We start from the raw sequence: 22,565 nt of genomic DNA on the forward strand, positions 1-22,565 counted from the left end.
TTACCATGGTAAATACCTGCTACCCAATTTTCTTTTTATTCTTTTCTTTTTTTTTTGAGGGATAGATAAATTTATTCTCTCAAACTAAAATTTATATATATTAATGATGAATGTATTTATGTTGAACAAAGCCTAAAAGTTCAGCGAATCTCATGGGAGCCTCATCGATTGCTGAATTTGAGGAAATGGAAAAAATTTATTATTGGAAGCAATGGGCAGGGACCATTGCATTTTATACTCAGACACAAATGAGCTTTGCACATGCTTGTCTTGAATCATTAATAAAAAAAGATCAAGCATGTCTTCTTAAACACGGTTTGATTGAGGTATGCTTTTCTACGCTATCACCTTACATCACTAGGAATTCAATCGTAATACGTCGTGCAGGTTATTTAATGAAACATCTTGAACTTATGTATGGAGTAAGTATATTTGATTGACTTTTTTTTTATATTAATAAACAGATCTAGAAAGTTTGCTTGTTTGTTGATTAAGATTTTTATAAATACTGTGACAATTTAATATTTTTTTATGGAGCAAGTTAAAAACTTGGAGGTTTTTTTTTTTTTTTTTTTTGTAAACATGTAAATAATTCTCTCAATGCATATATAAGATTTAGCTAATATAATTTTATTTTATTTAATTGCGAATAAAAAATTTAATACCTCGTAGTCATAGTAATAATAATACTCTCTCTCTCAACAATCAAACTTTATCTACTTGTGTTGATAAAATAAATTAGTATATAATGATGGTAATTTAATTTTTTTTTATTTACAGCCTGATTTTGTTGATGCATTCGTAGAAACTTTATTGTCATTGCAAGCATGTCAACTATCTCCAGTTGAAATGAAATTATTTAATGAAATTGTTTTATTGAACCAAAGACCTGCTTTAGTTGACGTTGAAGCTGTACAAAGGTTACAAGATCGTGCTATTAAAAAGTTGTCAGCAGAAAGATTAAAAAATCAAAAAAATACAAATGATGTTGATATTCCAACTCTTGATATTCCACAAATGTTATCAGAATTACAATCGCTTTCTTTACTACACTTGAATTCTCTTGATTGGTTGAAAGAAAATTCAAGTAAAATAAATCTTTCGATTTTTCTTTATGAACTATTCGACATTCCAAATTTTATATTTAAAATGTTATATTAGTTACAAAAATACTTTCGAATGTTACTGACTTAATCATCGAGCTAAAAAAAAAAATAGCAAAAAAGAAAATTGAAGATGACAAATAAATAATTATACTTTTTTATTTTACTCGGATCAACCTCTTGTTTTCTAAATATACACAGAATACAAAATACAAATAAAATAAGAAAAAATCAAATAATGTAAATTTTTCTTTGCTTGTAAAAAATCCACTAAAGCCAGGGTTTTTTTGATTACTTCTTTTTAATTATTATTCATTGATGATAGTCAAAAAATAAAAATGAAAAAAAAATAACAAAATATTAATGATAATAATTCGTGTGGACGTAGTAGCCAAGTTAATCTTCTTTCTCCATAATTTTTTTCCATTAAAAATATGATATTTTCCCTCAATTATTCCATCTAATTTTTATCTAATATATATATATATTTTTTTTTTTGATAATAAACTCGGCATATTTTTATATGTAATTTTATACTGAATTAATAAAAATAAAAAAAAGCAATGATTTAGAAAATAATTTTGTAACGGCTATTGTATATTTTTTTATGCACTGAATATTGTCCTAACAAACTCGAAAAATAAATAAAAATAAAAAGAAAAATATCAAAGATTTTCTCATCCCTAGTCTATATACGTAAAACGATCTATGACTTGTGCAGTCCGCCCAATACAAGAGACCCAGGTTCGAATCCCGGCGGGGGAACTTCCTAATTTTTTTCCAAGTTTCTGTTTTTTAAAAATATGGCCTCTAGTCTTCTTGCCTAAACGATACATTATATTTCAGTAGTCTCCATACATGCAAGCCGAGTTCTGCCGAATTCACACCCTTGTCATTGCCTAAAGCCGGGAAAGACTAAGACAAAAAGATTGTCTGCACCGTTTGAGGTGACAACGTTCCACTTATGGGAAAGCATAGGCGATGCGCAATATAGAAGTATTAAATATATAGTAGTCTCAACCAATTTTAGTTGACGTGACTGTACTGACAAGGACAAGAAAACACCAATTTCGTTTCTCTCTCGGCGACGCTTTTGACGCGAGAGTTCATCTTCCAGTTTTATTATATTTTAGTGGGATAAAACAACATAAAATGGAAGAAACCCTGGTGGAAAAATTTTTCCGGCATTACACCGGCTTTCTCTGACATTACTCCGTTTTTAGCCCATTTCTTGAGAAATTACTCCGGCATGACTCATGAGATTGATGACGAAAAAATTACTCCGGCATGACATCAATAACGGAAAAATTATTCCGGCATGAGATCAATGCTGGTTTTTTGTCGAAATGATTTTGCTGGTACTAATTTCATGCTAACGAAATTATTTCGGCATTAATCTCATGCTGGAGTAATTTCCCCGCTAATAGGCCAAAAACGAAGCAATGCCGGAGTAATAGTTCCACCAGGGAACCCACGTGATTTCTCAGGAACTCAAACCTCAAACTTTTACCATACCCGGAATAAAATTTCGAGTTTTGAAAATAATGTGTCGAGACGTAACTGACCTGTTATACGCGAGCCTTAAATACGCCAGTTTCAATGGTTGAGCCATTTTTTTTTCAAATTTTATCCCGGGCTCAAAGTTCAAGATCCTTTTTTAAATAACCTACACGTCGTAGTATTATTGTATTTTTAGTCATGTAAAGTAATACTGTCTCTTGTGAAAATGATTTCTCCGATTTTCTTTGGTTTTCTCAGATTTTGAAAATTTAGAGTAATTCGAAAAGAATCGGAAAAAATGCCGACGAAAGCCGCGCGGGGAAAATCGGAACAAATGATTTTTTGTCGTTTTACTCCGATTTTTCTTCGAAATCTCAATTCAACAATATGCGTAGAAAATCGGAGAAATATCGGAGAAATCATTTTCACCAGGGGTGTTTAAGAAGACATGCTTGATTTTTTTTTGTTAAAACAAACATGTGCAAAGCTTATTTGTTTCTGCATATATAATATGTTAATGTAAGTGCCCATTGATTCCAAAAATGAATTTTTAATGAGAAGAGCAATACCTTGGCCTCATCTAATTCAAGCAGATCAAATTACGAATTTTCCGTTTCTTTGTCTGTTAAAAAAAAAAAAAACAACAATCATATTATTGTTTTATAAATGATAATCATAAATGGGCCATTGATAAAATAATAATTGCAGCCTAAGTTTATGAATAAGATGAACTGTTATTCTTGTTTCAGATGCACCAAGTGGATGACCAAGTGCAATTGCGCCACCATCAACATTCAATTCATTAATATCAAGATTTAAATCTTTAGCACAAGCCGATGTTTGAGCACCAAATGCTTCATTAATCTTACAAATATATAAAAAACAAATAATTTATTATAAAAATGTAAACAAATTGATTAAGTTGAATTGAACTATCAGAATTTAATACTTCAACGAGATCAATATAATGACTATAATATATAAACAAATAAATCTGATAAAATTAAAAAAAAAAAAAAGTTGAGACAGTTAGTTGAAGAGGTTATTGTTGAAGTATTATGATGCGTAGCTTGAAAATAAAATGGTTAATTATCGATTTATTTTATTACACTTATTAATTGCTGATTATTGGTTTTTGCTTGTCTACTTACGATTTTGTTTTTTAGCAACGAAAGATTTTACGCTCGGTTCGTTTTACAATAAAGAAAAAAGTTGGCGATAGTAGACGTATCTATTATAACTTAAATTACAAATAAAAACAAGAGAAACCGTGTAGCTGTGCACATCATGATGAACCACAGAAAGGACTCTTTTTTTTTTTTCTCTCGAAACAGGCAACGGTTTTATTCGTCGAAAAATTCACGCGTAATTGGAGGGCGAGTATAGCTAGTGGTAGGGGGAGAGAGAGAGAGAAAAGAAAAAAAAAAAATATCACGAAAAATTAGGTAAATCATCACCGGAGAACAATTACGAATATTAATAAGTCAACTTGATGAAGACAAACAATGTTTAGCTGACATTGATGATTATTATTATTTTTTTTTTTCTTTCTTTTTTTTTTTTTTTTATTTTTTACATGCTTTCATTTTTGATTAAATAATTAATGACTATAATATATAAACAAATAAATCTGATAAAATTAAAAAAAAAAAAAAAAAGTTGAGACAGTTAGTTGAAGAGGTTATTGTTGAAGTATTGTGATGCGTAGCTTGGAAATAAAATGGTTAATTATTGATTTATTATTTTACACTTATTAATTGCTGATTATTGGTTTTTGCTTGTCTACCCTGGTGAAAATATTTCTCCGCGATTTCTCCTGAATTTCTCCGCGATTACTCCGAATTTCTCCCAAATTGACCCATGCGGAGAAATGAGTGGAGAAAGGTATCAAAATTTTTTTCCGAATTTTCTCCGAATCGACTTGGGTGGAGAAACGTTCGGAAATACTTTTCCACGATGAGAATACGCGGAGAAACATGTGAAAAAAAAAATTTTACCGCGGAGAAATTTTTTAAGAATTTTCTCTGAATCGACTTAGGCGGAGAAACGTTCGGAAATATTTCTCCGCGATAAAAATACGCGGAGAAACGTGTGAAAAAAAAAATTTTACCACAGAAATTCTTCCGAAATCAACGACGAGGAGAAATTTTTCCACTCATTTCCCCACATTTATCAATTTAATGAAACGATCACGGGATTTTTATAGACCAAGTACCTCAGGTATATCAACTTTTTTGAAAAAAAAGTGTCTTTGAATTTTCATTATTTTCATAAAAAATAAACATCATTATGCTTTGCGTTATGTAACAATTAATAATTAGTCATTTTTTTTTGGAAAAATTGAAAATTAAAAAAGTTCGAAAAAAATTGAACAAATGGTGGAGAAAGTTAGAGAAAGGGAGAGATTCGTCCGCCATTTCTCCAACCGTGTGAAAAAATAATTTTATACTGCTGAGAAATTTTTTCTAAAATCAACGACGAGCAGAAAGTTTTCCGTCGTTTCTGCAAATCAACTTGGGTAAGAGAACGTTCGGAAATATTTCTCCGCGAAAAAAAACACGCGCGGAGAAACATATGAAAAAAATAATTTTACCGCGAAGAAATTCTTCCGAAATCAACGACGAGGAGAATATTTTTCCACTCATTTCTCCGCATGGGCTAATTTGGGAGAAATTCGGAGTAACCGCAGAGAGATTCGGAAAAATTCCGAGAAATATTTTCACCAGGGTTATTTGAAATATAATTATACTTCAATTAAAATAAAGAGAACATGCATCAGTCACTTTTTTAATATAAAAATATTTTGGAAACCTGGGTTAGGTGTTATATTTGTTTACTTTTTTTTCTGTCACTCAAAGTCAGGGCTGCCACCAAAAAAAAAATATAAAACACTAAAGTCAGCCATCTTGAAGATCACGAACCAACTGCAAGGTTTTGGAACTTACCCAAGAAGACGTAACATACGTTCTTTGAGTATTAATATTATTGAACATTTTGGAAAAAAATTACGTTTTTTCTTTTTCATATATTATTATTATATTCAGTAATTAAATTTATAATTTATTATACTCACATATCAGCCATTATTGAAGCAGACGCGGTCGGAACGATCAAATCACCTGCAAAATTTCCTGTAGCCATCTTCTGATCCACCTCGTTGTCGCTGCATCCATCAGCCATCTTTTCGATTTTTTTTTTTCTACAACAATTTCATTATATTGTTTATTTTTTCCATTTCCACAAATTCAGCAATCGATGAGGCTCCCATGAGATTCGCTGAACTTTTAGGCTTTGTTCAACATAAATACATTTATCATCAATATATATAAATTTTAGAGAATAAATTTATCTATCCCTCAAAAAAAAAAGAAAAGAATAAAAAGAAAATTATGTAGCAGGTATTTACCATGGTAATAAGGACTGGAATATTTAACCGCTCAGCAATTTGTCTCGAAATATCCAATTCAAGCCAATCATTTCTCCTAAACCAATCCATTTCATTATTGCGTTGTTCATCAAGTTCCCGTAATCTCAACAATTTTTTTGAAATGTCAAAATCGAAAAAATCCGCACAAAAATCTTTAAATTTTTCTACAGCTCTGTCATTATCAAAAAAATGAAATTTACCGAGTATTATATTATCAGAGTATGTTCGGCTCAATACAGCAACGGTAGTAAATAATTTCAATTCAGTCTGAGAAAATGTTTGTAATGACAATATATATGATACAAATGCATTAACAAAATCGATCTGTGAATGAAAAAAAAAAAGTTCAATTAATATCGTAATTTATTAATAATAACTGCAGTTTGTATTTCTCCGGATTTCTCCGGATTTCTATGTAATTGAGACTTCCGGAGATATTTACGGAGTGATCTCCAGACTATTTTCACATTATCTCCGGAATTTTCCCGAAATTTTAGCTTGAAAAAACCATCAAAAAAAATGGAAAAATCAATAAAAAAAAACAAAAATAAAAGTTTGCATACGAAAAATAAAAAAGGAATTTTCTTCTAAAAAATCCGGAGAAAATCCGAAAAAACTCTGGATTAATATCTCCGGAAGTCTTAATTGCGTAGGAAATCCGGAGAAATCCAGAGAAAATCTGGAAAGATTATTTCTACCAGGGAAGTATTATGGTAATTGATTTTTTTTTTTCATTTCTCGTGAATAATTTTAAGCCTTAAAAGTAATGATTGAAAAATAATTCAAACTCCCAAACGATATATAAAAAAAAATGTATATAAATAACACAAAATATTTAATTAAAAAAATATCAATAAATATGTTAAAAATAATATGAATTGATAAAATCATTGATATTTCTTTGGATATATTTTCTAATAGTTTGACTCGTTCCTTAATAAAAATACTACTTGACATGTAGTAATTATAAAAATGTTAATCAACAAACAAGCAAACTTTTTGGATTTATTTATGAATGTGATGAATAAATAATAGTGTCATTGGATAAAACTTACTCCATAGATGAGTTCAAGTTGTTGTCTTGTAAAACAAGTCCCGTCTTCAAATATTTAATTTAGTTTTAAATGCTGATAAAATTTATTTATCTGATGAAAAACCAACAACAGATCCAGTGATAACTCTCAGTAGAATATTACTTGGTCAACCATTCACTCTAGAATATTATAAATCACTTGGAAATAAGACAGCATTACTTGATGTAGCAATTGCAAGTGGTAATGGAAATGCCATATTAATTATTATTATTTTTATAACTAAAACATTGAAACCAGCATTAGTACAACGTTTGTTGATGGATATAAACCTGATGCCATTGATGTTTACACACATTATCTTGCAACAAGATTATTAACAAATGGTATCACTGATTTACTAACGTAAGTGTTTATTATTATTTCTTCCAAGTATCCATCAAAATTAACAAATATAAATTTTTTTTTATTTAGAATGCAAGGAAGATCTCTTGATGCTGCTGTAAGTATTTTAAATTATCAATTTAATATTTTACCTGAAACAACAATCACATAATTCAATGACAATATTTTCAAATAATTTTATACAATTTTCTAGATGACAAATTTTAATATAATTGTTAAAAATACAAAGGATGAAGTTAGACTACTTCAAAAATTATCAAAATGTTTTAAAACACAATTTATGAATTTACAAAATTGCAGAGAAACACAATTTGTCATAATTACATTAAATTATTGGAGTGGAAAACTGCTGTTAAAAATACAAAATTTGATGAAGATTTTCAGTATGATTCATCAGTTTTAGATTGTCTATGCGTTATTCATGCAAGGAACACTGGAGCTCATCTGATATGATTCAATTGTTTCACCATTTTATTTATTACACCAGCATGAAATAACACCAAGACAATATCAAAAAATAGCATTACAATCAAGAATATCAGCTCAAGCCTGGGGTGATATTGACATTCTTCTTCTTTCAAAGGTTATTTATTTATTAATTTGTTTAAAAATCAATGAAAACAATTTTTGATTAATGTTTTGTATTATCAGGGCTGGCTTGGAAGTTACAAACAAATTTACCAATTGAAGATGTCTTAAAGATTTTACACAATGGACAAGCACCAAGTGCTGTTCTTGATAAATTTTTAAAATATGTTGATATATACCACTGACAAACGTTTGCAGCTAGCCAGAGCTTTGTCTTGTTCAAAAGTTATAATTGAGGTAATTAGTTAAAAATGCTTAATAAATTTATTTTATGTTGCTTATTATTTAATTTATATTTTAAAGATATTGGCATCACAAGGTGATCGTGCATCTCTGCTGGAACACTGTAAAAAAAAATTTTGAGAAATTACAAAAAATTTTTTGGAAGTATCGACTCCAAAACATTTTTGTAATTTTACAAAAAATTTTGTAATGTCGATTGCAAAATACTTTGGAAAATTACAAAAAAATTTGTAATATCAATTTCAAAACATTTTGGAATTTTACAAAAAAAATTGTAATTTTACAAAGTTTTTTTGTAATTCCAGTTTTGTAAAATTACAAAACTTTTTTGGAAATTTACAAAAAAATTTCGTGAAAGTTTGCACTATTTTTTGTTGTATCTTTTGGTTCTAAATGTATCTTGAGAGTCTCGATCCCGCACGCCTAAAACTACCTAACCGATTATATGAGCTATAGCAATTGTTTGTTGATTAAGATTTTTATAAATACTGTGACAATTTAATATTTTTTTATGGAGCAAGTTAAAAATTTGAAGGTTTTTTTTTTTTTTTTTGTCGCAACATGTAAATAATTTTCTCAATGTATATATAAGATTTAGCTAATATAATTTTATTGCTTTTAATTTATCTCGAGAATTAAAGAAAAATTTTAATACCTCGTAGTCATAGTAGTAATAACAATCGCAATTAACAAGTGAACTTTATCTGCTGGTGTTGATAAAATATAATTAGTATATAATGATGGTAATTTAATTTTTTTTATTTACAGCCTGATTTTGTTGATGCATTCGTAGAAACTTTATTGTCATTGCAAGCATGTCAACTATCTACAGTTGAAATGAAATTATTTAATGAAATTGTTTTATTGAACCACAGACCTGGTTTAGTTGACGTTGAAGCTGTACAAAGGTTACAAGATCGTGCTATTGAAAAGTTGTCAGCAGAAAGATTAAAAAAACAAAAAAATACAAATGATGTTGATATTCCAACTCTTGATATTCCACAAATGTTATCAGAATTACAATCGCTTTCTTCACTACACTTGAATTCTCTTGATTGGTTGAAAGAAAATTCAAGTAAAATAAATCTTTCGGTCTTTCTTTGTGAACTATTCGACATTCCAAATTTTATATTAAAAATCTTATATTAGTTACAAAAATATATAATTGAAGAAGACAAATAAATAATTATACTTTTTCATTTTACTTGGAGCAACCTCTTGTTTTCTAAATATACACAGAATACAAACTACAAATAAAATAAGGAAAAATCAAATAATGTAAATTTTTATTGTTTTTATTATTATTTTGTAAAAAATTATTCATTATTTTATAAAACTATAATTTTATTTTAATAAAAGTGAGGGTATAATTATATAAATTAATTTAAGTTTTTACTTTGAGTATACTTAGTGCTTGGTGTTTGTTTTTGTTGGTGGTGTTGTTTTTGGGCAAACGTGAATTTTCTATATATTTTCTTTTTTTCAAATAATAATATTTGAATCGCAAAAGGCACGACTACATCAAAATGACGGAGAATATTGGCGAAAAGTCTGAAAAGAACGGAGAAACGTTTGCACCAGTTGACTGGTTCACATAATTTATCAACTTAAGTTTTGTTGCATCATATGCATATTCAGTAGATAATAATATAATCTCAAAGGTGAATTTTTAGTTCTATCATTAGCAAAAAATAAATAAAAAATTTAAAATATTTATAAGTAAACCTATATACTTAGTCTCCGGCCATCTGCTCAGCTTCGTTTTGATATTTTTGCTGGATACAATATCCATATTGTTTTCATCAGAATTATTGCTCAACAATTAATTTTAATTATTGAAAAATATAGGTATTCATATTTTAAATTATTTAATAATTAAAATTAATTTTTGAGTAATAAATATTAGGAAAACAAGTATATACAAATATATTATATAAATTGTGAAAAACAATTATTAAACATTTAAATTTTTTTTTTTTTTTTATTAACAAAATGTATAATAAATGTACAAAAAAATATACAGCCTGGGTACCAGCCCATATGGCCATTAAACATTTAAATTTTCCCTCTCAAACAGTAACGCCACCTAGAACAAGCCAAAAAAAAAATGGCAGCCAGCAATGTTTTTTTTTTTTTTTTTTTTTTTATATCACCGGCCAAATGTATGTAATTTATAGCAACTATAAACTGGACAAATTAAATCCCTTCTCTCTTTGCTTACTATGTACTTATTAATAATAGAATTTTCGTGTGCAACATTAACAGTTATAAATTTATAAATTTTTTTCTAAACAATTATCTACAATAATTAAATAATCTATTTAGAAAAACAAACACATCAAAAAAAATTTCGTTATCATCCAAGTGTTTGTTTACTTATTTTATAATCATCATAGTGTGTTTATAACCTCAAATATATATTTTTTTTTTTGTTATTAGTGAATTTTTGTGTCAATTTTTTATTATATAATTATTAATTAGTGTTATCTAGTGATGCACAATTGTTTAATAAAATATATAAATTGTAAATAATAAAAGTGTAAGTGGTCAATAGTTGAATTAATAATTTTTTGATTTATAATAATCAGCTGTCATCAACAATACAGTGTAAACAAATTGATATTATTGTTATTGTTAGTGTAATAATAAGTTTGATATCTAATCAATTTGTTTATTAATTTTTTTGTTTTTTAGTAGATAAAATTAAATAATTGTGGAATGTCTGTCCAAAAAAATATAAAAATGGGACATGATGTAGAAATGGCACTTCCTCTGCATCTTCAAAGACTAGAAAGAAGCTTGAATATTTATCCATTTTTGGGACAAGTGAAAGAATTATTCAAAGACCATGTTAGGCAAGTATTTATTTTTGGTAGTTAACAATTATAATTGATGGAATTAATTGTGTTTTATTATTTTTTATAGTGATGATAAAAAATCAATGTCTTCAGAGCTATCTGGTGATGATGATAATTATTCAAATAGTGGTCTCAACGAGAGAGAAGGTATATTTAATTATAAATATTATTATTATTGATGAGTTTTGCTAATTTATTTATTAATTTTTTAGAAGCAAGAATAAGCAAGCTGAGATTGTATAATATGGAAAATATTGGTGATGAAAGAGCTTGGTTACAAGATGTATTGTTAAGTGATTCATCAGATAGTCAGTCTGGTACAGACAATGATGAGCCAATAACTGAAGAAGATTTTCAAGATATGTTAAAATTTCATATACTTAGAAAAAAATATCAGGGTAAATTTTATCAAAAACCAGACAATATACAGTATCAATATTACAGCTCTGGATTATTGTCAAATATTGATAGATTTCCAGATCATCAAAAGCTAATTGTTGGCAATAAAAAAAAGAAAGATAAAAAAATAGTTAAAATAAAAAAAGAAAAAATAATAAAACCTCGTAAACCACCAAATAAAAATAAAGATAAAGATAAAGGCAATGATGGTGATGATGATGATGATAATGATGATAATAATGGTGATGGTTATGATTATGGTGATGGTTGTGGTAATGATAATTTAAATAAAAATGAATGGAATAAAATAATTCCAAAAGAAGAAGAATTTGATGATAGTGAATTGGATATTATGATGAAAAATCAATCACGTGCAAGAGGTAAAAAAAAACATACAACAAAAAGTCCAGAAATGATGGCATTAAGAAGACGTAAAATATGGATTATGATGTCAAAAAAAGAACTTGGTAAAATACAAAGATCTAAAACAAATAATCATAAAGAAATGCTAATAAGTTGTAAAAAAGTTGCTCAAAATTGTATGAAATATTGGCGTCAAAAAGCAATGCATTCACAAAAAAATATGAAAGAAACAGTATGGCGTGCTAAAAGATTAACACGTGAAATGCAAACATATTGGAAACGTTATGATCGTGTTGAACGTGAAACACGTAGACGTCTTGAAAAAGAAGCTGAAGAACAACGTAAAATGGATGTTGAATTAATTGAAGTTAAACGTCAACAAAGAAAATTAAATTTTTTAATAACACAAACTGAACTTTATGCACATTTTATGTCAAAAAAATTAGGTAAATCATCACCAGAAGAACAATTACGAATACTAAGTCAACTTGATGAAGAAAAAATACCACGTTTAGCTGACATTGATGATTATGATAGTGAAATAATGAAACAAAAAGCTAAAAAAAATGCAATTGAAGCATTTGATCATGATAGATCAAGAACAAGACAATTTGATACTTCAGCATCAGCAGCAACATCATCAGCAAATAAAGAACTTTGTTTAAATAATACACCAGATAATCTTGAACATCCACAACCATCAATATTCATGGGTAATTTAAAAGGTTATCAATTAAAAGGAATGAATTGGTTGGCAAATTTATATGACCAAGGTATAAGTGGTATTCTTGCTGATGAAATGGGTCTTGGTAAAACAGTACAATCAATAGCATTTTTATGTCATGTTGCTGAACGTTATTCTGTTTGGGGACCATTTTTAATAATATCACCAGCATCAACACTCCATAATTGGCAACAAGAAATGGCTAGATTTGTACCACCATTTAAAGTTGTACCATATTGGGGTAATCCACAAGAACGTAAAATATTACGTCAATTTTGGGATACAAAAGATTTACATACAAAAGATGCATCATTTCATGTTGTTATAACAAGTTATCAACTTGTTATAACTGATTATAAATATTTTAATAGAATTAAATGGCAATATATGATATTAGATGAAGCACAAGCAATTAAAAGTACAAGTAGCATGAGATGGAAACTTTTATTAGGTTTTAGTTGTCGTAATCGTTTATTATTAAGTGGTACACCAATACAAAATAGTATGGCTGAATTATGGGCATTATTACATTTTATAATGCCAACATTATTTGATTCACATGATGAATTTAATGAATGGTTTTCAAAAGACATTGAAAGTCATGCTGAAAATAAAACTGGTATTGATGAAAAACATTTATCAAGATTACACATGATATTAAAACCATTTATGTTAAGAAGAATTAAAAAAGATGTTGAAAATGAATTATCAGATAAAATTGAAATAATGGTTTATTGTCCATTAACTAGAAGACAAAAATTATTATATTCAGCATTAAAACAAAAAATAAGAATTGAAGATTTATTACATTATACTGTTGGTGGTGGTGGTAGTAGTAATGGTGGTAATGATTCAACAATGAATGATAAAAATTTTACCTCAAATTTAATGAATCTAGTCATGCAATTTAGAAAAGTATGTAATCATCCAGAATTATTTGAACGACGTGATGCTAAATCACCATATTTTATGATTACTAAAAATTATAATATGCCATCACTTTTATATAATGATGGTATTATTGATCATTCAATACCATCAAAAAAACATATATTATATAATAAATTAAGTATATTTACAACACAACATATTCATCATTCATTATTCAATAGTAATAATAATGATGATAATATTTTTTCATTTTCTCGTCTTATTGGATTATCACCAAGTGAATTAAATTATTTACATGTTTCTGGTATATTATATATTATTTGTCATGCAACAATATTTAAACGTAAAATTATAAAAAAACGTTATTGGGATGATTGGTGGATTGATGAAGATATACAATTGCCAAATAATATGATGCTTATTGTTGATGCTAAAAATAATAATTTATTAGAAAATAATATTGATTTAATTTTTACAAAAAGAATTTTTTGTGGTGAGCCTGTTTATACACATACTGATCATGTTATTCATACAATGCCTGAAACAATGACACATAGAATACTAAGAAGTAGTAAAATTGCTGGTAATATACCAATTAAATTAACAAGAGGACAAGTTACTGATATTAATGCTGATATTGATGATGATATTAAATTAATATTATTACCTGAACATCAGCATCGTTCTAGACCAAGTGAAATTAGAAGTTGCCAAGTTACATCAATGCCTTCATTTATTTGTGATAATTATCCCAAGGTAAATATTTCTTATCGTCATTTAATTTACTTGCTTGTGTTTTTAATAATAATTTTATTATAAATAACAAAAAATACAATTATAAAAATTGCAAGAAAAAAATAGTAAATTATTATTATCACTTTGGTCTATTTCCTTTAATTTCAAACGGTTGGCTGGTTACTTCCTTGGTATTTTTAACTTTCCAACAAATTCCATACTTTTAATTTATTATTTAAATAAAATTAATCTATGAATTTTTGTTAATTTATCATTTATTAATTTTAGATTCAAGCATCTCCAAGAAAATTGTATGTCAGTGATAGCAGTGCAGCTTGTGCCTGGAAAAGACATGAAGAATGTGGTGGACCATTTGGTAAAAAAATTATTAAACTTGGATGTGAATATGCATTATTATCAACACCTGATTTTGAGCCATCAATTGCTGTTGATAATTTACGAAGTGCAACAATGTTTTCACATGAAACAGTTGGTGGTTTATCAGCATGTACACCTGTTAATGGCTGGTCAAATATTATTGTTCCAGGTATATTATATTTTTTAAAAATTAAAACAATAATAAACAATAGAAAAATTTTAATTATAATATAATTTCATGATTTTTAATTTAATTTTTTAGATAAACAAACTCTTGTTACTGATGCAGGAAAATTATCAGTTTTAGATAATTTATTAAAACGTTTAAAGGAACAAGGTCATCGAGTTTTAATTTATTCTCAAATGACTAAAATGATTGATTTACTTGAGGTAAAACAATTAATATTATTTGCTATGTTGTTGATGTTGTTTTTTGTCATGTTTAAATTTAATTTTAATATATATTTATTTATTTATTTCGTAGGAGTACATGTATCACCGGAAACACACTTTTATGCGCCTCGATGGTTCATCAAAAATCTCCGATCGTCGGGATATGGTTGCAGATTTTCAAAAGCGGTGAGTATTAAATAACCATTGTTTTAAACAATTATTATATTATCAAACAATTTATAATTCGATATACTTAATATACATGTATATGTTGTTTTTTTTTATTATTTAATAATAAGAAAAGAGTTATCCAATTTCATTTTAATTTTACATTATATATTACTTTAATTTATTTTTTTATTTATTTATTATTTTCAATCAATTGTTAAATATATATTGCCATGATAATGCAAATTTTCATATTAGTGAACGGTCAGATATCGATCAGGCTTGAGTTTCGCCGCTCAAGTTCGGTTTAGCATGACGTTTTTATTTTTTATTTATTATTTTCTTTATTTTTACTGTGTTGTCAGCGAAGCGTAACTGATGCACCGAATCCCTAATTGGCGAAACGTAACTGCACCTCGAAAAACTTTCCGACTTTTAGTCCAAGCTATCAAGACATCGTTTTATATATTTTTTTTTAAATTAAAAAGTAATACATAATATTATTTTTTTCTTCTTTAAAAATAATTATGAGTAAACAATAATGCAAAAATGTAAAATAATTATACCCCAAATCTTTCAAGACAATCGCTTAAAAAGAAAGAAAAAAAAAAAAAAACTTCCCCAAGATAGAAAACTAATAAGTGCACGAATGTTGTATTTAAATTAATTTACATAATAAATTTATTCTTGGGTCATTGCACGAAATAATTTTAATCCATATAATAATAATTATTTAATATTATTTAATACTTGAATAATTTATTTATCTTTTTTTTTTTTTTAGAGCGGATATATTTGTCTTTCTTTTGAGTACAAGAGCTGGTGGTTTGGGAATAAATTTGACTGCTGCTGATACTGTAAGTATTTTTAAATATTAATTATATATTTTTTATTTTGTAATTAATATTTAATTATTAACAGCCAAAATCTGAAATGATGATAATACATAATTGAAATGATTTCAAGTAATAAATAAATTTATATTTTTAACTTTCGACTACCAAAATAAAATTAATGGAATGACTTATCATCATCAATCAGTTTTGAAATATTAACGGATATACGGCAAATAAAATTGTATTGTTTTAAAATGGGTGTGTGATGTATGTGTTTTATGCATAAACCAAGCGAAACATTGACTCTTCCCTAAATATATTTTCGATTTTATATAAAAATAATAATAAAAAAAAATTTTCAAGTCACGGATAAGTTGCGACAATTGCATATTCAAATTTAACGATTTAACAAATTTTTAATATTTATTTTCCTGGTTAACTTTCATATTTCGATCGATGATATTAATTTACATAAATATTATTATTAAAAATTATTATTTATCATTTAAATATTTTCATGATAAAAATAAAATAACAGGTGGTTTATTTCAACGAATAACTTGTTGATGAATTTTATATTTAAAAAATAATATTCTTTTTTTTATGAAAAAAGAAAATAGTCTAATTTATGTAGATAGAAACAAAAAAAAAAGGATACTAATAATTAGGATGTTGTAAATTAATAATTAAGATTGAATTTTATTTTTACAGGTAATTTTTTATGATAGTGATTGGAATCCAACAGTGGATCAACAAGCTATGGACAGAGCACATAGATTGGGTCAAACTAAACAGGTGACTGTTTATCGTTTAATTTGCAAAGGTACTATTGAAGAAAGAATATTACAAAGGGCACGTGAAAAAAGTGAGGTGTGTATAAAAAAAAAATATAAAAATATTATTTTATTTCACATTATTATTATTAAAAAATTTAAAAAGTTTATCAACTAAATAATTTAATAAAATTATTATTTACATGTTAAATTATTTTCAGATTCAAAGAATGGTCATAAGTGGTGGTAATTTTAAACCAGACACATTAAAACCAAAAGAAGTTGTGTCATTACTTCTAGATGATGAAGAAATTGAAGCAAAATGTAAGTGAAATTATAAATAAAAAAAATACATATTTAATGATGTCAAATTCCAGTAGCATTGTAATTTAAACTCATTATTTATGGTAATTTAAAAATAACCAATAATAAAAAAAAAATTAATTAAGTAACGAATTGTGATGGTCTTTTTGGTAAATTAATATTTCATGTTTTTTTTTTTCATTTCTTTTTTATTTATCATCATTATTATCATGTGTTTTTTTTTTTTTTTTATTTAATATTATTTCTTTTTTTTATATCTTCATGTGTTGTGTATGTATATTTTAGACAGTCAACGAAGCGAAGAAAGAAAGCAAGACACAACTCTGGAGGATGTAACTCACATTGATTGTACTACAATTCCTCAACATCACAAGGAAAAGGACCGGAAAAGGAAGTTAACCGTACATCCGGTCAAGGTAAAAATTTTTGCCCTTTAACTTAAATTACTCCAAATACATAATATTCCCTTAACTTTCTATTTTCTTATTATTAATTTACAAAAAAAAATTAAATATGATTTTTAAAAAAATTTAAATTATCTCACTTAATAAATACACAGTATGATTAAATGAATTAAATTAAAAAATTTCTTCAACAGATTAATAATAATAAAAGACCATGTACAGAGGATATTATAAAAATTGAAAATCAAAATGATCTATTGACAATTCAATCAGACAATGAATTTCAAAATACATCATCACAATTATTATTAAATGAAGAAATAATAATTGATAATGATGATATTATACTTGATGATAATTTAATATTAAAATCAGAAGATGAAACAAGTAATGAAGGACTTGTTGTTGATGTTGATGGACCAATTGGTATTAATATTAATCAACAAAATCGTCAATCAACAAGTGTTAATGATAGATCAAAAGTAACAAAACTTGGTCATCATTTTAGTTTTGGTGTTGGTAGTGGTGTACGTATACGACCAACAATACGTGGTACCAGTAAACGTGGTAGACCTCGTGGATCACGTCGTGGTGGACAAGTTAGTGGTAAAGGACGAGGTGGATTTTTACCTGGTCAAATTGGTACAACACCACAATCACCTGGTGGTTCGTGTCATTCACCTCCTTCTTCATCTTCATCGACTGATCAGATTGCTCAGCAAGGTAATATTAAATAAATACAAAAAATATATATATACACCTTACATATCTTTGCATTTTTTTTTTTTTAAATTTAATTTTTCTTAATCTAAATATTCAGAAGCTGTCTTTTAAAATAAATTTAAAAAAATATTTTCATATTGAGCACCTGCGATATTCACGACATTCGCTCAACGTGGATGACGATGCTTTTTTTTTTTTCTTCTTTCTATTTCATTATAGTTTTATTTTTATTTATTTTTTTTTTTTACTGATCGGCTCGTGCTAGTGTTAATTCGGATCATCGCTCATGAATGCGCCTGAAATGATGAGGAAAAAATAAGAGAAAAAAAAAGGGGAATAAAAAAATAAATAAAAAATGAACGATAAAGCTTGTCATTCTTCAAAGAATAACCGAGAGAGAAGCTGTGACCCGATTACTCGTTTGACATTTTCAAGATCGATATAGTTTTGTCTTTTTTTATTTTCATATTATTTTATATTAATAATAATAATTATTATTTCTATTTACCCTACAGTTTATAATACTTAATCTTTTAGTTTATTTTTAAAACATTTATCTGTCAGTTAAATTTTTTTTTTATTTTTTTTAAGTTTATGGAATGAGAGAAATTTTTTACTCCCTTTAAAAACACAGAGCACTTGGTATGATTCTCATGGGGCTTTGTGATTTTGGGGGTTGGATATTAAATTTAACAGTATGTAGTATGTACGTGCCCCTTTAGGTATGCTTAGTTCAACTTGCTAAGTTGTAATTCCCCCTTGGCACGTATATTCAATGTTTTTTTTTTTTTTTTATTTCAAGCAAAAACCCTTGTATGAAAATTCCCTTGCGAGCACATGTGCAAGCACAAGTGCTTCAAACAGTTGTGACGACTCCCTTGACACTTTTTTCTACAATCTTTTTTCTATAGATTATTTTGTGGCTAAAATTTTTAACCACACACTCGTTTATTTTTTTTTTCTTTCTTATACTTTCTCAATCCCTTATCACCCTATTTTCACTACCCTATTTTCCTGGTTTTTTTTTTTCTTCTTACACTTAACAACCCTACTTTAGATTTTGCAAATGGTTTGAATGTTTTTTTTTTTTTTTTTCTTTTTTATCTTTACAATATGACTCACTAATCTTTCATGATCCCCTAAATTTTTTTTAGCAAGTATTTTTTATTCACAATGCTGAGTCTATAAAATGAATAAACGACTTTATACTCAAGGGTATTAAATGTTTTTTTTTTTCTTTTTAATTATTTTTATTTCATCTGAAGGTTTTTGTTGTTGTTGTTGCTGCTGTTGCTTTTTTTAAAACTTTTTTTTTTGTGTTTTTCTTACTCAATCTCCGGTAGACCTGAATTAATAATATTTTTTTTAAATTTAAAATTAACCTTGTGATAAAATACATTGCTTTGATATTTTAAATTATTATCCCGCATCATTGTATAACACCGGAACCAATATAATTTCATTTTTTTCGAAATATAACTATTGAAATATTTATTGAGGTTAAATAAAATATATTGAGTATATTTAATTTAAAAATTGTCATGCGAATAAAATATTGTTAATACATTTTTAAAACAAAATGTTTGTGTATTTGGTCGACATGGTTTTTTTTCGAGAGAAAGACAGGGGGCCTTTGATCCCGTTCAGGCGTGAGTCGATAATAGCAGGTGCATTTATATTTTGTGATGGTGGCAGCTGCGATCTCGTTGCTCTCTTGGATAAATTTTTTGGTACTCGTCGTCACTGATGTTGTCGTGAGCCAACTCTTTTTTTGATTAAAAAAAAAAAACACCTTACCCATATACATATTTTTTTATTTTTTATATTATTTCCAACTCAAAGAACATGCTCAACTAACATAAGAGAAGCCATTGAAAATATACAAAATATACAAAAATTAAAAAACAATACAAGTCATGAAAAATAAAATTATATCTTCATTTTGTTTTTAATAATTATTATTTTAATTTTAACAATGGTATTCAAATTACAAATTCGATCAATTTACAAGCTTTACTTTACATCAATTGATACATTTATAAATTGAAGGAAAAAAAAAATATAAAAATATTTACTTTCACTTGAAATAATTAATATATTTAAATGATAAATTATTATGATAATATAAAATTGGGGTTTCAGGTTTACAAGGAATAGTAGGTCTTGAAGGTGATTGTTTAAGTACAGTAAATACAAGTAATACAAGTGGTCAAATAACACCTGTACGTTGTACAACAACTGGAGTACGTCGTGGTCCAGGTAGACCAAGATTACGTCCAGCTGGTCCTGGTAATCAAGGACAACGTACACCAACAAATAATTATAATAAACGTGTACAAAAATCATTACCAGTACCACTTAGATCAAATCAATTATCAAATCCAACATCAAATACATTATCACCAAATCCAAGTTCAATAAATATATCACCAGTATTATTAACAAATGTACAAAAACAATCAACATCTGTTAGTAATTTGGATTTACGACCATTTGGTTTTTATACTCAACAACAACAGCAACAACAACAACAACAATTACAACAAGTGCCGAAACAAGATGACAAGTTTATTAATCCAAAGTAATATTTAAAAAATTAACAAATTAATTTAAGATTATAAATAAGTGTTTATATTTAATTTAAAAAAAAAAAAAAATAACTAATTGTGCTAGTGGTAAATTTATACACAATAAAATTGTAATAGTTATTATTAATTTAATGTTATTGACATAATATGGAGTTTGAATAATCAAAAGGGATATTTATTTATTTTCATTATATTATTATTTTTTTTTTTTTTATTAAATCCCTTTTAATTATTCTATTATTGACGCTAATAATTCACATTTTTTGTTTGTTTTTTTTTTCATAATTTTTTTAAACTAAACATAAAAAAAAAATAATCTAGTTTTAGATATATTTATTGAGATGAATAAATTGATGATTATAATATTATTTTATTTGATGATGTGTTAATCGTGATTTGATTAATTGAAAAGTAAGTGTTGTTATGAAAAGCAACAATTTTTTTTATTATTATTATTTTACCTTGGGCCATATTGAATGGCAGCTGGTTGCCTCGTTGTCGCGTCTTGATTCTACCACAATATAATTCTATATATTATTTTTTTCAGCTTTACTATATTAAGCTACAAAATTAAAAAATTTTTATTTTTAATATTTAAGAAAATTTATATTAATCTTCTTTTTTTTTTTCTTTTTGTTAATTTCAATTGTGTATTACACAAATGAACGTGTTTTTGTTTTTTTTTTTTTTTATTCTTTATATATTATCAAAAAAATAAAATAAAATACTCACGAATGCTCCATACGTGCAGTCAGCGTCAGATGTAACGAGATGAAAGATGAGATATTAACGCAGGCAAGTTACAAAAGCAGGTGCGAGACACCGTGTGTCGAATGTCAAAAAGAATGTTAGGAATACATATTATATTAATATATATACGGAGACAACACACATTGCAAAAATTATATATCAAAATGACAAAGTCAATTTGCAAATTTAATGTTACCGTAATTTTATTATTCATTTATTATTTTAATTTTCATTAGTACTCATTGATAAATAAATAAAAAAAACCATTCAGTTACGTGAAAAAATAAAATAACAATTTCAAATGTAATTAACAAAATAAAACGGTATATGTTTGAAAAGAAAAACATACATATCTTGACCTTCCTCGGGAGGAAATTGACTTATCGTCTCCGGATATGCGGGTTTAATGATCATGCTTTTTTTTTTTTTTTATTTTTGAAAACGTAATTTTAAAAAAAAAAATCCAACGGGTTTATTTAGAAATAACATTGCAAAATTTAAAATGCAAATATTTTTTAATATGTTTAATATTACAAGTAAATTATTTAAAATGTTATTTGATATAATTTTATATTATTTTGAAAAAAAAATTGACCACCTCATTAGTTTACAGTTGAAAGCAAAGTCAAAACGCCGGGTGACCAACGAGCCATCACACCTGCTCTTGCCAATTCTCGATGAAGCAATTGTGAAATTGTACAAACACACGTACGTAAAAAATAAAAAAAATATATTTCAATTTTTAACATTTTAAAATATTTATGCAATATATATATTATTTTTAATTATTTTTTAACTTGCAATGCATATTTTAACTTTTTTTGGTATGTATATATGCGAATAATCTGATTAAAATTGAATTCTCAGAGTCCTACGACCTACTGGCATAACATGAGCATAAGAAATAAAATTAAAAATTAAAAATAATGTATAATTAGTGCGTCCGGCAATATATGCCAGC

At 26.7% G+C, this 22,565-nt stretch overlaps 1 protein-coding gene and 1 pseudogene across 1 annotated transcript; both read left to right on the forward strand.

The window, feature by feature from the left end:
* The first annotated feature begins 7,153 nt into the window (after positions 1-7,153).
* On the forward strand, positions 7,154-8,417 carry LOC122851069 (annotated as a pseudogene).
* Positions 8,418-10,795: 2,378 nt separating this feature from the next.
* LOC122853032 (chromatin-remodeling ATPase INO80-like) lies at positions 10,796-21,091 on the forward strand. The gene is made up of 13 exons (XM_044153236.1): positions 10,796-10,904; positions 10,992-11,152; positions 11,223-11,302; positions 11,368-14,288; positions 14,556-14,814; positions 14,908-15,035; positions 15,130-15,224; positions 15,991-16,063; positions 16,754-16,912; positions 17,037-17,139; positions 17,425-17,555; positions 17,738-18,266; positions 20,409-21,091. The coding sequence occupies exons 2-13, from the start codon at positions 11,016-11,018 to the stop codon at positions 20,849-20,851; spliced, it is 5,058 nt and encodes a 1,685-aa protein (XP_044009171.1). The 5' UTR covers positions 10,796-10,904; positions 10,992-11,015; the 3' UTR covers positions 20,852-21,091.
* The last annotated feature ends 1,474 nt before the right edge of the window (positions 21,092-22,565 follow it).

This window comes from Aphidius gifuensis, linkage group LG3, assembly GCF_014905175.1.
Source record: "Aphidius gifuensis isolate YNYX2018 linkage group LG3, ASM1490517v1, whole genome shotgun sequence".
NCBI classification, from domain to species: domain Eukaryota; kingdom Metazoa; phylum Arthropoda; class Insecta; order Hymenoptera; family Braconidae; genus Aphidius; species Aphidius gifuensis.

Bases quoted from the DNA above. Each gene is read 5' to 3' on its own strand.
- LOC122853032 (XM_044153236.1), top strand. From the start codon at position 11,016: ATGTCTGTCCAAAAAAATATAAAAATGGGACATGATGTAGAAATGGCA. The intron at 15,036-15,129 runs GTAAAACAATTA...TTTATTTCGTAG, and splicing joins AAATGATTGATTTACTTGAG to GAGTACATGTATCACCGGAA. The intron at 18,267-20,408 runs GTAATATTAAAT...TTGGGGTTTCAG, and splicing joins TGATCAGATTGCTCAGCAAG to GTTTACAAGGAATAGTAGGT.